Source organism: Cydia pomonella, chromosome 16 (assembly GCF_033807575.1).
Source record: "Cydia pomonella isolate Wapato2018A chromosome 16, ilCydPomo1, whole genome shotgun sequence".
NCBI lineage: Eukaryota > Metazoa > Arthropoda > Insecta > Lepidoptera > Tortricidae > Cydia > Cydia pomonella.
This window is the reverse complement of record NC_084718.1, coordinates 10,744,665-10,768,320: the sequence shown is the minus strand read 5'-3', so window position 1 is coordinate 10,768,320 and position 23,656 is coordinate 10,744,665. Positions and strand designations below refer to the sequence as shown.

Here is a 23,656-nt window from a genome sequence, read left to right as displayed (position 1 = left end):
TTTTGTCTTTTATTCTGCTTTTAAATACTCAAATCGACGTTAGTAGATACTAAGTAGCCTATTGCGAGTATACAATCAGCTAAAAGTGTGCTTGAAATGTTTACGTGGCTATAAACTGATACAGATAACATATACGAAAGAAACATTGATAAGGGCATCCTGTGCCCAGGGCTGGGTGCAAACCGGAGTCATCTGCATCCGCAGCAGACGCCTTAACCACTAGGCCACTCGGATCACTTATAATGTCACCTTAAAGGCCATGGGCTACCAGCTCTGAGTTAGAAAATCATGTGCTCTTACCTCCTGTACGACTCAACTTAGGTGCGCTGGCGCTGCCATCAATATTACTAGTTAACAAGTTATTTAATTACATACTTTAATTTGGTACAAAATCAAACTTCGAAAAATTTATTCTGCAAGTAGGCCTCAAGGGCCAGTGTAACTGCTAGTGTATGATTTCATATAGTGACATGAAGAATACGTAGCAACATATACGAGTATAAATACAACAGCCAATATCTAGGTAAATATTACATTAATAGAGACGTATACTTTCTATTAATATTAATAATACAATTCAATATAATACAATACAAATCCTCTTTATTGCGCAACCTCAGAATAAATGTACAAGGCAACACATATACTACATGAAGATAGAGGTAAACAACAGGCGGCCTTAATAATACCGGGTCTATGTAATATATATTAAATTTGGAGATTTAAAAGGATTTTTCTGTGTATTTATAGATACGTATACTTTAGTGGTTAATTGACTAGATACGTATTTCGATTACAGTCCAACACCCTATACAATAAACACGATTTAGAAGTCATATTACTTAATTAGCATTCTCATTTTAATCCTCAGCCTGAATAAGAAACCCTAATGGTGTAAGAGATCTGTCTAAAACTTCTATAAATAAAGTTACTTTAAGCCAATGCCCATTCATCTCACTTTACGACATAAGTGCGTCCTTTAGGCTTAAAACTATTATGAAAGGCTGATAGCACACTATGGAAACCACCAAATGGAACTTAGGTATGGAAAATCTCAATAGGTAAAATAAATTCGAGTACCTACAACATAATAACTACGCAATTGTTCCTATATTACAAACTGTCATGTGACGTCTCGCGGGAATTTCCTACCAGTCACAAGTTCTTGAAATATTTACCTAATGATAATAATCAGTATTTTCACAAACAAGTTCTTGACATAACTAATTTAGTAGGATAAATTCGACAAATAATATGTTTAAGATGACTTTTGATGAAAACAAAAGTAGTACCTATCTACTTTCGGTAGTTTATAAAAATTGGGTACGTGTATGGAATATAAATACAGCCTTTAATTTCTTTTTACTGAACCTGTATTCATTAATTTCGCTTATTTTATTACTTACATTAATTTTATATTATGATATTCAGTTGAGATGAGAATTGAGGTTAACTTATTTTAGTTATATTGCATAGTTTATTTAAATAGGTACATAAAAAAAACAGCTATTAATATTTTCAGCCAGACTGCTTAATTATTACAATCAATATAAAAAAAAAATATCGTAGGTAAGAAAACCTATACCTACCTATTCATTCAAATTTGTTTTTTTAATGGAAAAAAATACATTCGAATACCTATTTAAAATACAAAAAAACTTAAAGAGACGCAACGTATTATTTTTCCTTTCATTTACCAAACACCTGCAATGCAGTGGCTGTGTCATTAAAAGTAGGTAACTTGTGAGCGCATGTAGCGTTACTTTGGCCACCGAATGATGAATGTTTTTCTTTTAAATGTAATAATAATAATAATATAGGTACATTCTAACACAAATTGACTAAGTCCCACGGTAAACTCAAGAAGGCTTGTGTTGTGGGTACCTACTTGGACAACGATACATATTATACATACATAAAAAAACATCCACGACTCAGGAACAAATATATATTTTGTGCTCATCACACAAATAAATGCCCTTACCGGGATTTGAACCCCGAACCATCGCCTTCATAGGCAGGGTCACTAGGCGAGACCGATCGCCACCCAAAGTTATTACAAGCAAATTTGTCATGAACTAAATGGACTCGTTAAATTATTTGATCATATTGGGTAACCACAGTGGATTAAAGTGTGGTTTTTGAATATGTCATTAACTGGCTAGTTTAAATACTGTAACCACTGTTAAAATTGTTTATTATTTTACGTGGAAAGGTTGAAGAAATGAAATGCTAAATAAAAACTGAATAAATAATTGCATCTAATCTACCATTCTAATTTATTAAATAAATTAACAATGTATCTTACAATCGGAGCCAATGTTGTAAAACGCTCAATTTCACTGTGGCGTAATTTCCACAACAGTCGCGCCCACTTCGACAGGAACGGGAACAACGTCAATCGTTTTTTCAATCTCAACAGGCGCAGCCGTCTCTGACGCAGCCTCAATAGCCTCAGTCACTGGTCCAGAAAGAATGTCTAACAAAGTGACCGGAGATTCAGAAGTGACAACCTCATTCGTGTTTTGCTCCACAGGCGCACCCGTTACTACATCAACAGGTCCTTCCGTCACTTCAACAGCTGGCTGAGACGTAACGGCTTCAGTTTGGATTTCCACTGGGCCTTCGGTGGTTACACTGCCAGCATTTTCAAAACCTGCGCTAGGTGCGGGTTCAGCACCGGACCCTTCAGATGGTGAAGCTTCGATGGCAGCGTCATTTGTAGCGGCAACGTCAGGTGCCAAAGTGGTATCAGCGCCAGCAACAATATTTTCAGTGGTGGCAGTGGGTTCAGATGCAGCTGCGTCAGAAGTCGCGGCGTCAGCCGGGATTGCCGTGTCAACGCCAGCAGGAGTGGAGCCGTCAGTGACAGCGGTTGCAACGTCAGCAGGAGCTGCGGCATCAGCAGAAGCAGCGGCGTCAGCGGGAGCGGTGGCGTCAGTGTTAGCAGCAGCAGCGGTGTCAGCGGGAGCAGCAGCGTCAGCGGGAGCAGCAGTGTCAGCGGGGGCTGCGGCTTCTGCGGGGGCAACGGCGTCAACGCCAGCGGAGGCAGCGGGAATAGCGGCGTCGACGGGAGCGGCAACGTCAGCGCCAGTGGTGGCAGCAGCGTCAGAGGGAGCAGCAGTGTCAGCGGGGGCAGCGGCGTCAGCGGGAATAGCGGCGTCGACGGGAGCGGCAACGTCAGCGCCAGTGGTGGCAGCAGCGTCAGAGGGAGCAGCAGTGTCAGCGGGGGCAGCGGCGTCAGCGGGAATAGCGGCGTCGACGGGAGCGGCAACGTCAGCGCCAGTGGTGGCAGCAGCGTCAGCGAGAGCAACAGTGTCAGTGGGCGTAGCGGAGTCAGCGGGAGCAACTGCGTCAGCTGGAGCAGCGGCGACAGCGGGAGCAGCGGCGTCAGTGGGAACAGCGGTGTCAGCGGGAGCAGCCGCGTCAGCGGGAGCAACAGCTTCAGCGGGGGCCGCGGCGTCGGCGGGAATAACGACGTTAGGGGGAGCAGTTGCATCAGCGCCAGCGGGAGCAGCGGCGTCGGCGGGAGCAGCAGCGTCAGCGCCAGCGGGAGCAGCGGCGTCAGCACCAGCGGGAGCAGCGGCGTCAGCACCAGCGGGAGCAGCGGCGTCAGCACCAGCGGGAGCAGCGGCGTCAGCACCAGCGGGAGCAGCGGCGTCAGCACCAGCGGGAGCAGCGGCGTCAGCGGGGGCAGGTGATTCAGTGCCAACAGGGGAAACAGCGTTCGCGGACTGAGCATTGTCGGCACCAGCAGAGGCGACGCCAGCAGCGGTAGAGGCGGGGGCAACGCTAGCAGTGGTAGAGCCGTCAGTTTCAGCGGTGGCAGTAGAATCAGTACCAGAAGCGTTAGCGGACTGAGCAGCGTCGGCGCCAACGGGGGCAGCGGCGTCACCGCCAGCGGAACCAGCAGGGGCAGTGGCGTCAGCACCAGCGGTACCAGCAGAGGCAGCGGCGTCAGCACCAGTAGGGTCAGGAGAGGCAGCGGCGACATCACCAGCAGGGCCAGCAGGGGCAGCGGAGACAGCACCGGCGGGACCAGCAGGGGCAGGGGCGTCAGCGCCAGCGGGGCCAACAGGTGCAGCACCGTCAGCACCGGCGGGGCCAGCAGGGGCAGCGGAGTTAACACCGGTGGGACCTGCAGAAACTGCGGAGTCAGCACCGGCGGGGCCAGCAGGGGTAGCGGCATCAGCGCCAGCGGGGCCAACAGGTGTAGCAGCTTCAGCACCGGCGGGGCCAGCAGGGGCAGCAGCGTCATCGCCAGCGGAATCAGTAGGGGCAGTGGCGTCAGCACCAGCGGTACCAGCAGAGGCAGCGGCGTCAGCACCAGTAGGGTCAGGAGAGGCAGCGGCGACATCACCAGCAGGGCCAGCAGGGGCAGCGGAGACAGCACCGGCGGGACCAGCAGGGGCAGGGGCGTCAGCGCCAGCGGGGCCAACAGGTGCAGCACCGTCAGCACCGGCGGGGCCAGCAGGGGCAGCGGAGTTAACACCGGTGGGACCTGCAGAAACTGCGGAGTCAGCACCGGCGGGGCCAGCAGGGGTAGCGGCATCAGCGCCAGCGGGGCCAACAGGTGTAGCAGCTTCAGCACCGGCGGGTCCAGCAGGGGCAACAGCGTCATCGCCAGCGGAATCAGTAGGGGCAGTGGCGTCAGCACCAGCGGTACCAGCAGAGGCAGCTGCGTCAGCACCAGTGGGGTCCGCAGAGGCAGCGGTGACAGCACCAGCAGGGCCAGCAGGGGCAGCGGAGACAGCACTGGCGGGGCCAGTAGGGACAGCGGAGTCAGCACTGGTGGGACCAGCAGAGACAGCGGAGTCAGCACCGACGGGGCCAGCAGGGGCAGCGGCGTCAGCGCCAGAGGGGCCAACAGGTGCTGCAGCGTCAGCACCGGTGGGGCCTGCAAGGGCAGCAGCGTCAGCGCCAGCGGGGCCTACAGAAGCAGTGCCATCAGCCCCGGCGGGACCAGCAGAGGCAGCGGAGTCAGCGCCGGCGGGGCTAGCAGACGCAGCGCCGTCAGCACTAGTGGAACCAGCAGGGGCAGCGGCGTCAGCGCCAGCGACACCAACAGGCGCAGCGGCGTCTGCACTGGCGGGGCCAGCAGAGGCAGCGCCGTCTGCACCTGCGGGGCTAACAGGGGCAGCGGAGTCAGCACCGGTGGGGCTAGCAGAGGCAATGGCGTCAGAACCGGTGGGGCCAGCAGGGACAGCAGCGTCAACACCGGTGGTGCCAGCAGAGGCAGCGGCGTCAGCGCTAGCGGGGACAGTGGCGTCAGTACCAGCATTGCCAACAGGGGCAGCCGCGACAGCGCCTGCGGGGCCAGCAGGGGCAGCGGCGCCAGCGCCATCAGAGCCAGCAGAAATAGCAGCATCAGCACCAACGAGGCCAACGGCACCAGCACCAGCGGGGCTAGAGGATGCAGCGGCGTCAGCACCAGTGGTGCCCGCGGGGGCAGCAACATTAGCACCAGCGGGGCCAGACGGAGCAGTGCCAGCAGGGTCAGCTGGGCCAGCGGCGTCCGCGCCAGAGGGACCAGCAGGGACAGCAGCGTCAGCACCAGCGGAGCCAGCAGGGCCAGCAGCGGCAACACCAGTGGGGCCAGATGCACCACTAGCAGGGCCAGCTGGAACAGTGGCGTACACGCTAGAGGGGCCAGTAGGGGCAGTGGCGTCAGCACCAGCGGGGCCAGCAGGAGTGGCAGCGTCAGCCTCAGCGCCAGTGGGAGCAGCGGCGTTAGCAAGCCGAGTAGCGTCAGTGCCAGCAGGAGCAGCGGCGCCAGCCCCATTATCACCGGAGTTGGCAGCTCCAACCACTCCAGAGGCAGAGTTCGCAGCTCCCGCTGCTCCAGAGGCAGCGTCAGCAGAGTTGGTAGCACCAATCGCACCTGACGCAGCGTCAGCAGAGTTGGCTGCACTTGCTACACTAGAGGCAACGTCGGCAGAGTTGGCATCACCCACCACACCGGATGCAGCATCAGCAGAGTTGGGAGCACCAGCCACACCAGAGGCAGCATCAGCAGAGTTGGTAGCACCAGCCGCTCCAGAGGCTGCGTTGGCAGAGTTGACAGCGCCAGCCGCACCAGAAGCAGCGTTGGCAGTGTTGGCAGCACTAGTCGCAACAGCTGGTCCAGAAGCAACACCACCACCAGCTACGCCATTTGCGGACGAATCAGTAGGCACCCAGTTTGGAAGAAGATTTGATAACAGCTGAGCAACAGACTGGAGTAAAGTTTTCTTTTCATCGATTTCCTGTTGTGCTGCTGCTGTCCAGGGTGCAGCTACGGTTTGCAATAAAGCCGTCTTGTTCTCGAGTTTTTCAACTTTCTCTTCTAGCTCCGCTCGTACAGCTTGGACGGTTATCGCGTTCAAGTATAATTCCAAATTGTTCCTCCAGGCAGTAAGCGTGGCAACATCTTCATAGATCTTGGTCTGAACAAAGTTTGTGATAGCTTGGCGCCTCTCGCTCTTAGTGCTGTTTGTATTCAGGCCCAGCTCTTCCGTGAAGAATCGGCTGAGCGCAGCTTTCCTTTCAAGACCGGTGCTAAGTCCTGTTAAGCCATACTTTTCGTAAACGTAGATCTTCCAGATGTCATCGAGGTCGACATCTTGTTCAGCCGATTCGATGGCTTCCTGGAAGTTCTGTTCTCTTTCAAGAGCTTCCTTTTCTAATTTGTCTAATTGTTTCTGAATCTTTTCCTGACGTTTACGTTCTTCTTCCGCACGTTTATTTTCGGCCTTCAGGACTTTTTCTTCTTCTTTGCGAGCTCGTTCCTCTTGTCTGCGTTTTTCTTTTTCTAAACGTTCTTGCTCCTTGCGTTCACGTTCAGCCTGTTTTTCTTGTTGTTTACGTTCGTATTCAGCTTGTTTACGCTGCTGTTCAGCTTGTCTTTCTTGCTGTTTACGTTCGAATTCAACTTGCTTCTCATGTTGTTTTCTCCTTTCCTTCTCAATTTTTTCTAGTCTCTTCAGGTTTTCTTCCTGGATCTTGTTTTCCCTAGAATCCACTTCGCTCTCATTATCTTCTTTAGTCTCTGAGGACGATGAAGACTCATCGTCAGATGTGGATAATAGAGACCTTGAAAGTGGATTCGTTTCGTAAGGTAAGTATTTCGCACTCACTGCACAGACGGCTACCTGCAAATACATGAACGAGGAAAGTTATCATACTGTCATAGCTCTATAAGTATCTGATTAAACTCTATACAAATACGTGACGGGGCTCCAAGAGACGACATAGTATAAAAATAATTTTATTGCAATACCTATTTACCTGTATATAATAAGAACTGATATGAAAGTACCTATTTAAATTTTTTGTAATCTTTGGGTAAGGGAGCAAGAATAATGACAGCGCCTTAATACAGTAATCACGCATCAGCATCGAATAATTCAATATTAAGTAAATTAGATTTCCTTTATATTATTTTACCAAAATGTGTATCTTAATCTTAGTTATCTAACACAAATGAATTTATTTTAATATAAGTTATAAGATCAAAATAAAGGTACTTGTTGCCAAAAAAATACAAGAATTAAATTCAACTTACGATTAGTAGTAAATATATGATCCTCATCTTGGATGTTTTACTTCATTCAATGCGAAATATCGTTCGTTATATTAACAATTAAGTATACTTGTGTCTCATATGAGATCGTTCGTAAGAATTGTTCCAAAATAATAGATGCATGCTTTTATACTTCGTCTAGCAATTAGCGAAGATAAGGAGAGATAAAGTCTGGTTCGAGATAAGTCCAGTCGAATGAAGCCTTACTCAAACTAACGTTCTGCGACGCCTGACTCAAAACAAACATGATACCTACACGTATGTTTATCGCGTGTAATAATGCAGATGAATGGTAGAAAGCGCTAATTGGATTGTGCAAACAACCGGATATTTGCACATTTCCGTAAGATGTTTTTGCTACAGGAAGTTGAGGGATTAGACTGATATATGAAAAAATAATTATGTAGATAAAGGTATCAAGCAAGGCATTCATATTCAAATAGCATATTTTAAATGTACCTGAGTGACCTGTAAATTATTTTTTACCAATAAAGAAACTCAACTGAACTGATTCATAAAAGTCGACTGTTACTTTTATGCCTATTTTAGGACAATCATAACAATTTATTACTTCTTTCTTGTGACGCTCTGCCATTCCATAAGTATATCAAAAGATATTTCTCAGTAATCATCACCACCAAGCTTTTACCGCCGGCACTAGGCACATCTGTCTGTAATAGGTATATAAAATACACACAGTAAAATGGTAACTATTATTTTTAAAAAAACTTGTTTGTTATTAACTTGACTAAAACCGCTCTGGACTTTTCATTGAGTAGTACTAAATAATAGCAACCTAAGTTTATTAACAACACGAAAGCTTGACATACCTAAACTAAGGTTTATCGCTTGTAATATTTGTTTAATTGCTTGTACTTTACGGTCTTTTAATAAATTTCACTCTCCTATTCTCACTTTATATGTCTGTACAGTGTACACCTGTAAAAATTATATAAAGAACTTTTTTAAATTTATGTCATCGTCTCGTATTTACCACCATACCACCGCACCTCCCACCAAAGGATCAAAACTCATCACTACTTCTTTGATACATGGCTCACCAGGATAAGGCAGGTATTTCACTCGTTTCTCCCTAAAACGTGTAGAATACGTGTGGAATGCGCTACCTTCTGAGGTATTTCCTTGGTGTTGTGACGTGGAGGTTTTCAAAAAGCGAGTATGCAAGGTTCCCAAAGGTCGGCAACGCATAAGTGGCACTTTTAATATTATAAACCGAAATAAATGGCATATACTAAGAAAAAGTGACCAAGGCTTCCCGTACCCAATGCATAACCGAACAAGCGTACTCAGCCGCCGCTCCTTTTAATATTACTTATCTTATATGGGTATATGTTGGCCATATACCCATGTGTGATCATGATCGCTTCCCATCAGGCAGCCCGTGTACGTGGCGCCGTACCGGCAAATTGTCTAACTAATTTGCACGATGTACTATAATTAACGTATGTTGGTTTTTCGAGAATAATTCTTTATCATGTGAACCGATTTCAAAAATTGTTCTTTAATTTGAAAAAAAGTTGTCTTTAATAATCTCATAAAAATTTCAATAATAAAAATCTCATAAAAATTTAATAAACATGTAAAGTTGGTTAAATTGCAAACTGCATTCGGAAAGGTTTTTTGATAATTAAAAAAAAGTTACAAAGATAAAGGTTTGATCATATTTTTCCTGTCAAATTTCTTCGGTAAACTTCGGAGGGGGGAATGGTATTTTTAATTTGCTTGAATTGTTAATAATTTGCTCATTAGCAATATATTTTTAATTAAAGACAACTAATATTTGCGTATTTACTAAAGTAGCGCTGTTTTATTTGCACTGCGTTTAATGACGCTAGAGGGTTTCCCATTCCGCAGTTGTAAATATTTGCACCAAATAACGCAGAGAATACTTAATTCCAATGATATTTATACTCTCTATGTAAGGGTATTCCAGTCACATATAAAAGGCGGTAGCATAGCTATGTACCTACTGTAAAGATCTTCCTCGCAAAATTTGTATGACATTCCTATAGGATAGGTTGGCAAGTCAATGCCAAATCAGTGCATTAAGTGTGGTGGGAGTTTAACAATATTCATCAAAAAATAGCACTTAGAGTCAAACCAAGATAAGTTAGCAGCGATTTTGATGACGCAGACGGTGCATGAGTTATTTTAAACGTCAAACTTCTATGAAATTATGACGTTTACGAGTACTTGACACTTGCGCCATCTGGGCTATCAAAATTGATGCCAACTTATCTTGATCTGAATCTACCACTTGACCTATTTTTCAAAAGCAATTAAAATATGCATCATAAATAAAACTTAATATTATATGAAGTTTATTTTCAGACCATACGACCTTAATACTTTGCTGTAAATTTAGGGTAAGGGATAAACAACACGTACATACTTCTAGTTTGAAACCTCACGTCATGTCAGAAATATAAGCAAATTGAGGAGAACCCAGACCCTTATTAAAGCTAGGATCAAAGCTAAACCCCTACCCTTTAAGCATATAAACTATTACTTATTTTATCCAAACGACAAGGTCACAAACATTACGTAAGTAAGTCACGTGTATCCAACAAAACTTATCTCTAAGATTACACTGTTTGCATATTCTCTTAATGGTTCATTAACGGTTAGAGGAAACGGTGTATTAACATACCGCACATTTGTGGCTGTTTAAATGATAATTCTTTGTTATTTGCTTGGCAACAACATTGAACTAGGAAAAATTGAAATTAGTAATGGTGGTTAATTTGAATTGAAAACTGGTGTTAAAATGTAACGAAAGTCGGAGCATCTTTCGTGGTCATTCGAAGTAGAGTAGAACGAATTTATCCATAGAACCGCTAAGCGAGCAACAAGGGCAGGTCTTCCATATGATCTGAGGGCCTAGAGTCTGTGTGGGAAGAGAAGAGTCGTCAAATGTATGGGGCCCAATACATTACACGACTCTTCTCTTTCCAAACAGATTCTACCGCGAAAATCTAAAACATGACTCTCTATCTCTCTTGCACATTCGAGCGATAGAGGGGCAGATAACGAAAATTTGTCATTTTCAATATTTTCTATTTTCGCGGTAGACCCTCTGATGTAGGTTGAGAGAATTAAGGGGTTGAGGGTAGCAAAGTATAAAGCTGATAATTGTAATAATTATTGGAGGCCTTCTCATGTACCTATCCAGCAATGGACATAGCATGATTCAAATATCATTCTGATGTCAGTGTACGTTCGAATTGGCTTGTTACTTATTGCCAAATTACAGAATGATACAAGATATGTAGGATATACACCTCATAAGTATATATTTAAAATAAAACTTTTAAAGTCTGCCGAAAGCAAAATAGTTCCGCTACTTATAACGGGTTGGCTTAAAGTATTGAGAAGTTTTATTTTATAATACTCAAAAAAAGACCATAAGCTATTAGTTTTTGGATTATATAATGACGAACTGGAGCATATACGACATTATAAGCAAACACAATAATACCTATAACATAAAGTCCACCTTAGATTTTTTGTAGTGTTTTCTGACAGTCCGCATAATGCTTTAGACAACGTATTGGTCAATATTCGCAACTGTATTTTACCATTAATTTTAATTATTTCGGCTTATTAGCTTCTCGTCCATTAAAATTAAAGGCCATCCTTCACAATATTACGATATTATTCCACTGAAAATTACCCACAGATCTGCAATTGATGGCGCTTTAGGAACGTTCGGCGAGTTACATGTTTTGGTAAAAATGTATGTGATGGTGTTTTTGACTAATTTTAGGCGCTTGTGGCAAAAGTACTAAATGATTCCACACTGCCGAATGTCCTTAAGGCTCGACTACTCGAAGGTTTTTGGGTAATTTTAAGTACCTTTATATGTGTATAGCGATGGGTGGCAAGTAAATTCTATAATAAAATAAAATTAGCAATGAAAATCCAAAAGTAATTAAAGAGATTCGACTTGAAGTTGTCCAAAGTGTAATGCAAACGGTCAAGCAAAGTTACAAAAAGTTAAAGAAAGGGAGCATTTTGTTATTTTATAGCATTTGCTCTTAATGCTCGATATATTCAAGTTTGCCATTATACAATCTAGAAAACTATAGCTATTTGTTGTATTGTTACTCTGGTTTTCTAAAAATAAATTGTCTCATTACTTTAACCAACCCGTTATAATGCGCTTACAAATTAGTTACAAATATTTTAAGAGAAGGTACTTTAAACTAAAACATTATTTTCAAAATAAATAAATTATAATTCTATCTAAAAATAATCATGATGCACACATTCATGTTAACAATTGTGACGTTTTCAACTAAAAGTTACCACACAGTCAGTTATCGATTAGGTCGATTTAATCTTGAAGCTTTATGAAAATAACGTCTTATTAATGAAGAACCGACAATCAGTACCCGTTTGGTTTAAAACGCCTCAATTGTTTGTCTTTTTTTTTATACTACGTCGGTGGCAAACAAGCATACGGCCTGATGGTAAGCAGTCTCCGTAGCCTATGTACGCCTGCAACTCCAGAGGAGTTACATGCGCGTTGCCGACCCTAAACCTGCTCCCCCCCTCGTTGAGCTCTGGCAACCTTACTCACCGGCAGGAACACAACACTATGAGTAGGGTCTAGTGTTATTTGGCTGCGGTTTTCTGTAAGGTGGAGGTACTTCCCCAGTTGGGCTCTGCTCTAGATCTGGAATGACATCCACTGGCTGTGCCCTACCACACAAAGCGAGATGAAATTCACAATGCCCATACCTCTCTTTTGGACGTAGTTTAAGAACGTACCCGACGGTGTCTTAAATGTCATTATCAACGTGTCATTTGATTTATCAACGTGAAGGTAAAAGATGTTCTAAAATCTGTACGATGATGTCTCGTTTAATTGTCTCATTAAAAGGATGTTTTTACGTATGTAGTTGTTTTTTTCATAAGTAAGTAAGTCAATATTCTTTATTGCACCACAAAGAAAACAATACTTAAATATACTCCAGAAGCCGAGTACTATCAGCTGTAAAAATATCGGTATCTAATGTGTTAGCACCTTATACACATGTATACATGTATAGACATGTATTGACTTCCATAGAAATTTATTATTGTTTTGCTCACTGTAATGTGTAAAAAGTAGTTTTAGGTAATATGACGATATACAATTAATACAAATAAAATCTATTCTATTCTATTCTAAGATATTGTATCTGTGATTTAAAAAACGTAAAATTTGAAAAATAACTGAACGGGCTTGAATGAAATCACTTAGTAAATAATCTGGAAAAGGACATAGGATACATTTTTTATCCCGGAATCCCCACACATAGTATTAAATAAAATAATAATAATGTAAAATTACTTTTCGTCGGAGTAGGGGACAGTTTACCAATTTAATTATAATTATGTTTAACTAAAGTATAATTCTGTGGCCCTAGTGAAAAAGGGTACAAGTCTCTGGCAGCGCAGGTGTAAAGGGGTGTAAGTTCCACGTAACACTTATGCCCTTATACACCTAAACTGCCAGAGACTTGTACCCTTTTTCACTAGGGCCACAGAATTTTCCTTCTAGCAAGGCTTTTCATAAAATTCAAGTAGACTTGGGGAAGCGCAAACTCACACATTATAAGCTCGAGATACAAAGTTCGTCCCTAGCAATACAAGCAACAACATAAATATGTAGTTACGTACTTTGGTTCTTAGTTTACAGTAGGTGCTACCTCAGGTCATACTGGATTATCGCGTCTGAGCGTTACGATGGTGGCTTAAAGAATTTGTCAGCAAATATTTAACTAAATACACTGCAACCTTCGCAGTCAGGCGATAACTAGGGTTGCCATACGTCCCGTATATATCGGAGTGTCACCGTATTTAAGCAAAGAGAATTTGAATTAGAGGTGATTTGTCAAAAAAAAATTGTAGCCCCAGTAAATTTACTGCCATCTTTCGACACATGATTAAAAATTTTAGAACGCGCATTTGACTTTGATCCTTATTCTTTCACTAATATTTGTTAAATATCAAAAAGTGGCACCATCGCTCGAAACGATGCCGCCATACCTTTGGCCTTTGATCTATTAGATGGCGCCACTTTTAGATGTTTAATAAATTTATCACATATCGGTGAAAAATAAGGATCAAAGTCAAATGGCGTTCTAAAAGTTTTAATAATGTGTCGAAAGCTGGCAGTAAATTTATTGTGACTACGAAGTTTTCTTTGACAACCCACCTCTATTTCAAATTCTCTTATTTCAGTCCGTCCCGTTTTTGTTCCGTATATCAATACCGCTGCAGAATACGCAAAATACCTAATATATAAATGACAAAGTGTGGACATATTCGCATAAACGTCAATATTATAACTATAAAATATGACGTTTATTATGGCACCTCACACTTTGACACGACAAAATCGGTGCAGAAGTAACTCTTATTACTATACTTACTCTTATAGGGTAGGTATACTACTTAAACTATCCAAAACTGAACGTAAATATGTACATATTACTTGTTTTTATAATCATTGTAAAATTGAATCACAAAATTCCACTTTTATATTTTAATTTACGATTTCCTCGGGTCTGAACTGAATTAGCACGTGGATAACTTGGCTCCCTTGATATGTAGGTATGTGTAGTTTATGAAAAGTAAAAAAAAACTCAACACATAATGCATAGTTTACATAGCATTATGTGTTGAGAAACAATATATTAATGCGGCGTTTTCTTTTCAAAGTAGGCTTTCCACGTGCGAGGCATTGAAAAATATTCCACGAAAACGTTTTTACACGAGTCGTTGAATTATGCCCATATTTGTTTGGCAACTATAAATACAGGTGATTTTTGTAACGAGAAAGCCTTTTTAAATAGACGTCCATAGTAGGGTTTCGCGGAAAAATCCGAAGAGAGCAATTTGGTTCTACTCAATAATTTTATGTATTGATTTGTATATAATGCGTAAGTACTACGTTTAAAAAATAAACAGTTATACAGAAGCGGCGCTAAGCGTGGGCGACATGGGCCACCGCCTACGGCCTCGCAGCCCGAGGGGCCTCGCGCCTCAAATTCGCAGGGCGGCCGGTCCTAGGGTAGAGCGAGTGGAGCGGTCGCTCTGGGCGCCAAATGGTAGGGGGGCGCCTAAATAGTAGTGAAAGAGATTTGTAAAAAAGAGCGCGTGTGGCGCAGAATTGACCTGCAAGAGTTGCGAGTTCGGACAAATTAATGCTCATTTGTGTAAAAGGCGAAATGGAACGTTTCACCACAACGCCGCCATGTACAAAATGTAAAAATTGTGTGCTGTTGCTGGGGCGCCATCACGGGGATTGCGAAGCCGAAGTCCGAGCTGCACGAAGATTAAATTCGAACACGACGCAAGCTAAGTGTCAATCCGATGGGGCAAAGATCCGATGGCAAGATTTTTGTCTACGCAAAAGGTAAAAGTTCCTTATAAAGCTCTTGCTCGCTAAATCTAACGCTTTTGTGTGAGCAAAAAGAGCGCAAGCGTGATGAAGGTGAGGAAGGGCATGTTCCACGCAGGACCATAATCCCGAAATGTACATATCGAGACCGAAGGCCGAGTTACTGCAGAGCCGAGATCCTACTAAATGCTAATCCTAATTTTATAAGAGTTATAAAAATGGAAAGTCGAGTCGAGGCGCCTTGAAGACCGAAGTATGCCAGCTAGTGCACACAAGATCGAGCAGCAGAAAAGCTGAAATCACATTGACCCTATAAAATCAATTCCAAGCTCAACAGAGCTCAGGAGAACACTCATGCAGCTCTGTTTTCAGTTTTACATGGAATCGGACGACTTGAACCTTTGGTTTTATGCAAAGCTCGGCCTTCGGTCTCACTTCAACGTGGCATTGATGCACTTTGTTTTCCTCTCTCGTAAGCCCGGCCTTGGGCCTCGACTGGAAACTCCGATCCGACGTTCCGGGCCACCTGCTATATAGTTTTTTAAACAGCGATTGCTTCTTGTCTGATCTCAGCTCTACCGAAGCTTTGTCTTTAGGCCTCCCATGAACTCGCCCTGCTGGAAAGCTTTAAGCATTCAACCCGATGAAGAGATCAACCTTCAGAGATTCTTACACTTGGTATTTGGTTCTATATTCCAACCTCTGTCTTCATCCAAACAAAAATCTGTTTTCCCTACCTCTTACCTTACCACTGAACCATGGGTTTGAAAAATAAACAATAATCTTTCATTTATTTAAAACTATGGTGAAGGAACATGATGGTTTAGTCCGTTTTTGAATTTTTGCAAAAAACTTCCCTTCTTAGTATAACGACGTACAAGTCGTGCAGAGCTGCTCCCTTTGGAATGTTATGTGCATGATGTTAATGCCCTCATAGCCCCTTTTTATGGTAGCCTATTGTGAATGTGGATGGATATACTAAGGAACCCTAAGCTGAGCATGGCCGGACATGCTCTTGGCCGGTTTTTAGTTAACTGCAATTTGGCTAAAAAAAAATCAACCAAAGGCGCCAAAACTCGATCTCACTCTTCCCTGAGGCCCTGCCGCGAACACGGAATTACGGACATTTTTCTCTTTTATTCCAATTAAGCCGTAATTAGAGTGACAGAGAAAGATGCCCGCACTTATATAGCGAACTTCGCTGTTCGCGGTAGGGCCTCTGAGACTCTGTGATCAAGTGCTCGGGCCGGCGCGGCAAATACGTATAACTCAGATGCAACGTATAAATGTAAAAGTTATTTTTTTTTGCCACCAGAGCGAGGCCGAGGGCGAGGCCCGCTAAATATACCTTGCCTACACCAAATTTTTGTCTTACCCCGCCACTGCAGTTATATATAATACGTCATGTACTTTACGCCGTTTCTGCCTGTGGAAACTTGTAATTGATTTACTGTTTATAATTCGCAACCTATTTTGTTACTCTAACTGTAAGTTTTCCTAAGAAATAAAATAAATCAAATAAAATAAAAATATAATGAAATAAAATATTTTTGTTATTTTTTTTTATGCCAACCATTGCATAATTTTGTAGTAATTTGTGGATACTCATAATGTCGTTGGCTAATATGCATTATGTAAATTTTGATTATACTACTGTTTTTAATGTAACATTATATTGTATAGTTGTTTGTTATCCCTAAAATGAACAAAATAAAATAACCTAAACTTAACATAAAAGATAAGTAAATTGATATGATGTTACTCTAATTGCGTCATTCTCCAATGGGCGCCAATAAACACACAATAACAAATAAACTAAATATTTTCATAATCTGAAAATTTTCAATAAACGACGTAGACATTATACAAATAGACAAAGGCATTATTAGTATCAGGAAAATGCAAGAGCCAATAATATTTCTGTTTATTATTATATTATATTCCTACTACAGTCAGATTCTGCACAGGAAGCCTTTAGAAATCATGTCTTCTCGAAAGCGTTATATTATAAGTCTAATATCAAAACCTATTTCACGTCAACGGAGGAAGGAAGCAATAAAATTTGCAGAGTGGAAATTGATTCTGTACATCCAGTAACACATATGAAAATAAAACTACAGAGAACTACTTACAGAGAAAACAAAGTTCAATTTGGAAATGAAAACTAATAGAGTTAAGAGCTTGCCACAGTTAATTGAAAAATGAAAGAATAAGGGTGTAGTGAAGGCCGAATATTAAATACTCGTAATGTCTGGAACCTGACATGAATACGTTGTATCAAAATATTGAAAATTGTTTCAGGATGAGATGGTAAAAAGATCTTCATTTTAATGATTTTTAATCTACTTTCATTTTGATGACTGTTCTGTCTGGCCTAGTGGGTAGTGATCCTGACGATGGTTCTCGGTTAACATCCCGGTAAGGGCATTGAATTGATGCATGTGATATTTATTCCTAGATTTTGGGTGTTTTCAATGTAGTTATACATTATAAATATTGGCTTAGCACCCACAACGCAAGCCTTCTTGAGCTTACTGCGGGGCTTAGTCAATTTGTATAATAATGTCCTATAATATTTATTTATTTAATGATTTTGTTATCACTAATCAATCGTCATCATAAAGATGCGGTGACTTTGTGGTAAGGAAAGTGAAAGTTAATTAGGAAAAATAATCTACCTGCATAGTTTACAACACTTTAATAAAGAAACCTTTATGGTACTATGTGTTCATGTTTCTCATTTATATAAATTGGAGGACGATTGTTATTTTTTGTTGTTCATATCAGTTGTTGTAAATATCAGATAAATATATCTTTTTTATCGGGCAGGGTTGCTATCAACAGTAGGTACCAACTAGGTTAAAGAGGACGCAGGTAAAATATATAATTCTGTAAATTGTGGACATCCCAGAAATTTGGGCCAATATCTAATTATTTTTTACACAAACAGACACACAGACAGAATCTAATATCCAGTCCAGCGAGCAGGCAGCTTAGCTAGGCTTAACCAGGATACCTACTCGTACTCCCTAATCTGAGAATGTCGTGTCAAGTATTGGATGTAATAACTTAAAAAGGAGCTTGGAACGCTAACCTGATTACTACTAGTAAATAGTATTACTTGTTGGGGTTAAGAATTGAATTTCTGCTGATCTGCGACAAAATTACAGTTCAATAGGTATGAACTACTTACAAAGTTAGAGTACTCATAGGCACTTTACAGAATTAGGAAAAATAATCTACCTACATAGTTTATAACACATTAAGTAAACTGCCTATCTGCAATGTTAATTATTTGTTTTACGAGGGGGCAAACTTTAACTCCTAATGCTAATATAGGAACCAAGCGAAAGATTCAAAATTGAACCATGAGTAGTTAGAAAAGTGGAATCTTGAGCGTTGCGAAGTTTTCAAAGAACGAGGGTTAAACAAACCTTGTTACCGAGTAAAACACACACATTTTCACCGCAACGACGCGAGAAATATTACAAATTATTCAAACATTACAAATTAGGTCAAAATTAACATGATAATTGTTTAAAAAAATTAACCTGTGGACATGAGGAAATAACTCACAATTTGCATCTATTAACTGTGTCCCTATTTTGGATAAAATGCAACTTTCTCATTAGTTTTTGAAGAATAAACAGAGAGCCTTTACGATCTGGTATCGTGCCAAAAGGATTAATTGCTCTATTAAGTCTGTTACGAGATAAAAAATAAACAAATTGGTTTTTTTTCAATAAATTATTTGCTTCGTTTTTATTTAGTTAAATTTTCATTAATAAATATAGTCATTCAAAACAGATGAAAATAAGCTTGCAAGATATCTACTTATCCATGTACCCCATATAGTAGGAAACACCTAAGTATGATAAGATGCAAGTAGCTAATAATTAACTCCCTCAAACTATATTTAAAGGAAACTCTTAGTCACTTCAGTATTAAACTTAGAAGTTCTCTTTAAATTTATACCGTCTTTATTTCATACCTATTTTATAAACTTCAAGCACAACATATACCTATCTAGTAGTGAGTTAAATACAGGACATGTCTTAAGCAAGCCATTGGGGACTTAGCACCTTGATTTTATTTTCTGGAGAACACAAAATATTTTGTGCTTGACTATACAAAAAACTTCATAGCCTATAATATTTTTCACATAGCTAAGCTATCATCTAGGCCCCAATAAGCCCTAGTTTAGCCTCTGGGTTGGAAGGTCAGATGGCAGTCGCTTTCGTAAAAACTAGAGCCTACGCCAATTCTCGGGATTAGTTGCCAAGCGGACCCCAGGCTCCCATGAGCCGTGGCAAAAATGCCGGTACAACGCGAGGAAGAAGAAGAAGCTAAACTATCATCTCAATCCATGCTTATTTTGCGTTTTAATCATTGTATGGAGATGACAGCTGTCACTCTACCCAAGCTATATGAAAAATACCATAAGCATAAAGGATCCTTCCGTGTTTAACAAATCGGGCAAACCTGAAGCTTATCCCTCTTTACACGTCTACTTTAGACCCACTTTCATTCAACGAAATAGATAGCATGTATTGTATGTATGGATATTTGGGTACAAATGATACAATATTTATTGTAATGGCATTAATATTTTCCGGCCAACAGACATTATTATATCTAATGTGAGTAAAATGTATGTAGGAATATATTATTATATTAATTATAAGAAAACGAATAACATCACGTTATCCATGTCTGGAAAATACCTTAACCGGCTTAACGAAAAGAACACTAACTACTGTTTCCACATAAATATAAAATTCTGTATAACGAGTGTAACTAATATTCTAAACTAATGTTTCCATGATTTACACGATGGGTAATTTTGAATTGGTCGGGCTTTAAATCCCAAAAATGACATTTAGAGACCTTTCATAAAAATAAGATAAAGATAAAGATAGTTTATTATTCAAGTAGGCATATTACAATGCGCTTATGAACGTCAAATAAAGCTACACCGGCTCTAAACCTACACCTCTGACCCGAGAAGATTTAAATCCCCCCTCAATTGGAACTTTTTACTTAATGACAATTGAGCTCTTATATGTAATATTAATTAGGATTTTAACTAACTAAAATGGCAGCTCACGAAATACATTGGCAAATATGTTTTATATTTTATCAATATAAGTATGTACCGATATACATCTTACTTATACTTTATAAATAAAAGGCTGTGCCATACGGACAGACGGACATTAAAAACATAGAGGTAAGCGCATTTTGGTCAAGGAACCCTAAACAAATGGGATATTAAATTTGTAACACCAGTGGTACTCACAGTCCTACAAAAATTAAATTGAATAAAATGGAACTAAAAATTACTACACCCGTTACGTAACTTGAAAATATCCGTTATATTTGTCAACGGCAAACCGCAAATGAAGGTGCAGGACCTGCTTATGCGGCAGAATGAGATGGATGTATGGATTTTTGCAGCATGTGTAGCCAGTTGATGCTCAGTGGCGCCCTCAATACAATGTCTTTTCGGACTGTAGTTGCGTAACATTTTTAAATACTCACCTCCTAACTAAAGCTAGGGTAAATCTCAATTTACAAACTTCCGCCCCCATTACATACAAAACTTAAGGAAACTGGACTACTGGAAATTGCTTATTGTGAAATATATTGTTCAAAACCTTCGGGGCGGCCAAGGTGCAAAGTGCGGGTTCAGATATTTTAGAGCACCTCGGACGCTCCGTTATGGCGACTATACCAAAAATATTAAATTTATGGAACGATTTCTGTCATTTTGTTCGGGAAAAATAGCATAGCAACAATTTAGGTAAGTTTCATGAAATAGCGTCGAGGCCCCCCGTAATTGTTCACACACTGGTTAGTAATCCCAGCACAAACAGTTTGCTTCAAATTTCCCTGACTATAGGTATGTCTACAAAATAGTGCAAAAACAAGCCTGCCAAGTGTAGCGTCTGCAAATTTATTATTGCATCAGTATTTAAATGAAAAAGGAGAATAACTGTGAATGTGAATTTATCACAAGTATTTTTTTTATGTAGTCAACTGCAGAGAGAGGTGACCCCCCCTGCATAGACTGATTGTATGCAGGGGGGGTCACCTCTCTCTGCATCTACCTGTATCTAAAGTGTGTGATTTTCTAAGTTTCAAAGCTTTGCAACACATAACTCATGATTGTCCTAATGACCTAAATTATTTTGACCACTTGAATATAAGTACGCTAAATCCCCCGTCGATACCTAGCACAGTAGTAAAATTTATAATGCCTAGTCTCACATTTACCTAAGCATTATTTTGAATATAGTTAGGTTAGGTTAGGTTATAATTGATAAATTTATTTTAACGCTGCTGCTATCGGTACCTAAAGAGTGATGTTATCTATGTTGAACATTATTCATTTCCATTGGTAAAACCTCCTATGTTCCTATCTAATTGGGTTGTTTAGCGCTAAGCCTTTCATTAAATAGTAGACTGTATAAAAGACAAGGAGCACTGACTACCGACATCACAACTAGTTGTATCAAAAGTACGAACGAACGATCACATCACGAAGAACAAAAATCATCAATATGGTTTCTAAAATTGTACTAGCCCTGTGTGTTTTGGTAAGTGTATTGTTGAAACAAAATTTATTTTGAAGGCCAAGATATAATCATATCATAATCTTATAAGATGGATTACGCAATCGCATGAAATTCTTTTTAAATCTTTTCTTCGTTTAAAATGGTATCACTGTCACATGATTCAAGTAGTAACAGCCAAGTACGGAAGCAAAACCGAAATGAACTTAAGTACCTACCTATTAAGTAGCGCTACAGCAATATTTACCGCGAAGTGATTAAATCTCTCGCTTCTTTTTGATACATTAAATTAACATTTTTTTAAAGGTGGCAGTTGCATCAGCCGTGCCAGCGGCTGGAGGCCCTGGAGGCTGGCCAGCGGCCGGCGGATGGGGTGCGCCTGCAGCCCCTGGTTGGGGCGCCGGCGGTTGGGCCCCCGCAGCCAACCCCTTCATTCCTCCGTGGATCGCTTCCGCGCCCTGGTTCCCCGTCTTCACCCCTTGCGCTACCGTCGGAAGCAGCTGCCTAGACTGTAAAACCAAGGTTGTATGCACGAAGATTGGTGCTATCCAGCGTGCCTGCACCGACCCTACCCTGCCTTACTGCAACCTCGGAAACTGCACGGCCACGCCTTCCGCTGAGTGCGCCCCGGCCTCCGCAGTGCCTGCCACAGTCTAATATTAAACACCAGTAAACAACTGTCACGAATCCAACCCCAGGAGTATTGCGACTGATGTGTAAACTAAGTATACTCAAACAGATTAAACTGAACTACATTTTAAACATTTAAAATGTTGTAACGCGTTCCTTTTTGTATTATTTAATAAAGCTCACTTTTCAATTTCTGTGTTTATTTTATTTTATTAATTTCAAAAAGATCTCTTTAAAATTTGGCGTAAGGTTACCTTACCTAATTACGCTCTTCATGTTGATAACAGCAACGATTAACTAGTAAACAAGGACTTTGTTCCCATTTACTCAGCCTACTGCGTCATTATTACACAGGTAGGCTATTATTACAGGTAGTAGGTTTATTGCTAAGGTGAGATGTTAATATAAATTCCAACCATGTTAAGTATACATCCCTACTAATATTATAAAAGTAAATTTGTCTAATATGTATTGATGAGATAGTTTGAGGTCCGAGGAAAAGATTATAAAATAGATTTTATCAACCAACGTCATCATTCCACACAGACAGAATCTCGGGCAGAAGCTAGTATTTAGGTACATTAATTATTATTATTACATTTACATTGGTATTTTTCGATACGTAATGTAGATTAGCTCAATTGCCTGTTAAGGACATCTACAGCTACCAGGCTACCACCAGTTTTGACACTGACATAATCTCTCACGTCTATATGCGAGTACGAGCGAGATGCATAAAATAAGTTTACATCTTAGACGTGAGCGAACATAACGGTACGTAGCGATACTAAACATTAGACTTCCGGTTCGAGCACTATCTTGATAGTAAATAGTAAGCCTCGTGATTAATTACTTTGTTTTTTGCTCATTAATATTATTTAAAGTATAATATCGATAGCTTATAATACAGTCAACTAATGTGGTAGTGTGCAGTGACTGCAGAATTAATGTTGACACGCGTTTAACCACCATTTTGGAGTCAACGGTCGTTAGTCTACGTGCTACTTGTTAAGTCCAGCTAGCGCTTTACAAGAGCAAATAAAATCACCGTACACTGTCTTGTACTAACTGTACAATTTTAGTATTTAAAGCTCCTAATACCCTGATACTGGCGAAATAGTCCCATCCCACTGGACTGAAGCCATAATTATAAAAGAATGAATACTAAACATTACCTATTAAACTTATAAAGTAAGAAAATAATATTTGTATTTAGACTCATTAATCTCATTATAGATTCGGTAATGTGGTCATTGCTTATATGAGACATGTGAATCCGTATTTTAATATCGCCCGTTTTGGCTGCAGGAAATAGAATGCAAAAGTATCTACTTGCAAGGCAATTTATTTTCACAATATGCAGCTCGATCCAGTAAAATATCCTGCATTGTAATTAAGACATTATTGTTGTAATAGTCTATGGACGCCTGTTGTAGGAAACATATAGTGGGCTGAACACATGTGTTTGAAATGTTT

The 23,656-nt window shown here is 40.9% G+C and overlaps 2 protein-coding genes across 2 annotated transcripts; one reads left to right on the top strand and one right to left on the bottom strand.

The window, feature by feature from the left end:
* Window positions 1–2,237: 2,237 nt before the first annotated feature.
* On the bottom strand, window positions 2,238–7,695 carry LOC133526514 (mucin-19-like). Its single transcript, XM_061863184.1, has 2 exons — window positions 7,544–7,695; window positions 2,238–7,130 (listed from the first exon to the last, which is right to left on the bottom strand). The coding sequence occupies exons 1-2, from the start codon at window positions 7,568–7,570 to the stop codon at window positions 2,340–2,342; spliced, it is 4,818 nt and encodes a 1,605-aa protein (XP_061719168.1). The 5' UTR covers window positions 7,571–7,695; the 3' UTR covers window positions 2,238–2,339.
* A 13,739-nt stretch (window positions 7,696–21,434) lies between these two features.
* LOC133526486 (uncharacterized) lies at window positions 21,435–22,374 on the top strand. The gene is made up of 2 exons (XM_061863139.1): window positions 21,435–21,574; window positions 21,857–22,374. The coding sequence occupies exons 1-2, from the start codon at window positions 21,539–21,541 to the stop codon at window positions 22,205–22,207; spliced, it is 387 nt and encodes a 128-aa protein (XP_061719123.1). The 5' UTR covers window positions 21,435–21,538; the 3' UTR covers window positions 22,208–22,374.
* The last annotated feature ends 1,282 nt before the right edge of the window (window positions 22,375–23,656 follow it).

Excerpts from the sequence above, each read along its gene's own strand:
- LOC133526514 (XM_061863184.1), bottom strand. The coding sequence starts at position 7,570 with ATGAGGATCATATATTTACTACTAATC. Across the intron at positions 7,131-7,543 it reads TCATATATTTACTACTAATC|GTAGCCGTCTGTGCAGTGAG; the intron begins GTAAGTTGAATT and ends ATGTATTTGCAG.
- LOC133526486 (XM_061863139.1), top strand. The coding sequence starts at position 21,539 with ATGGTTTCTAAAATTGTACTAGCCCTGTGTGTTTTG. Across the intron at positions 21,575-21,856 it reads TACTAGCCCTGTGTGTTTTG|GTGGCAGTTGCATCAGCCGT; the intron begins GTAAGTGTATTG and ends ATTTTTTTAAAG.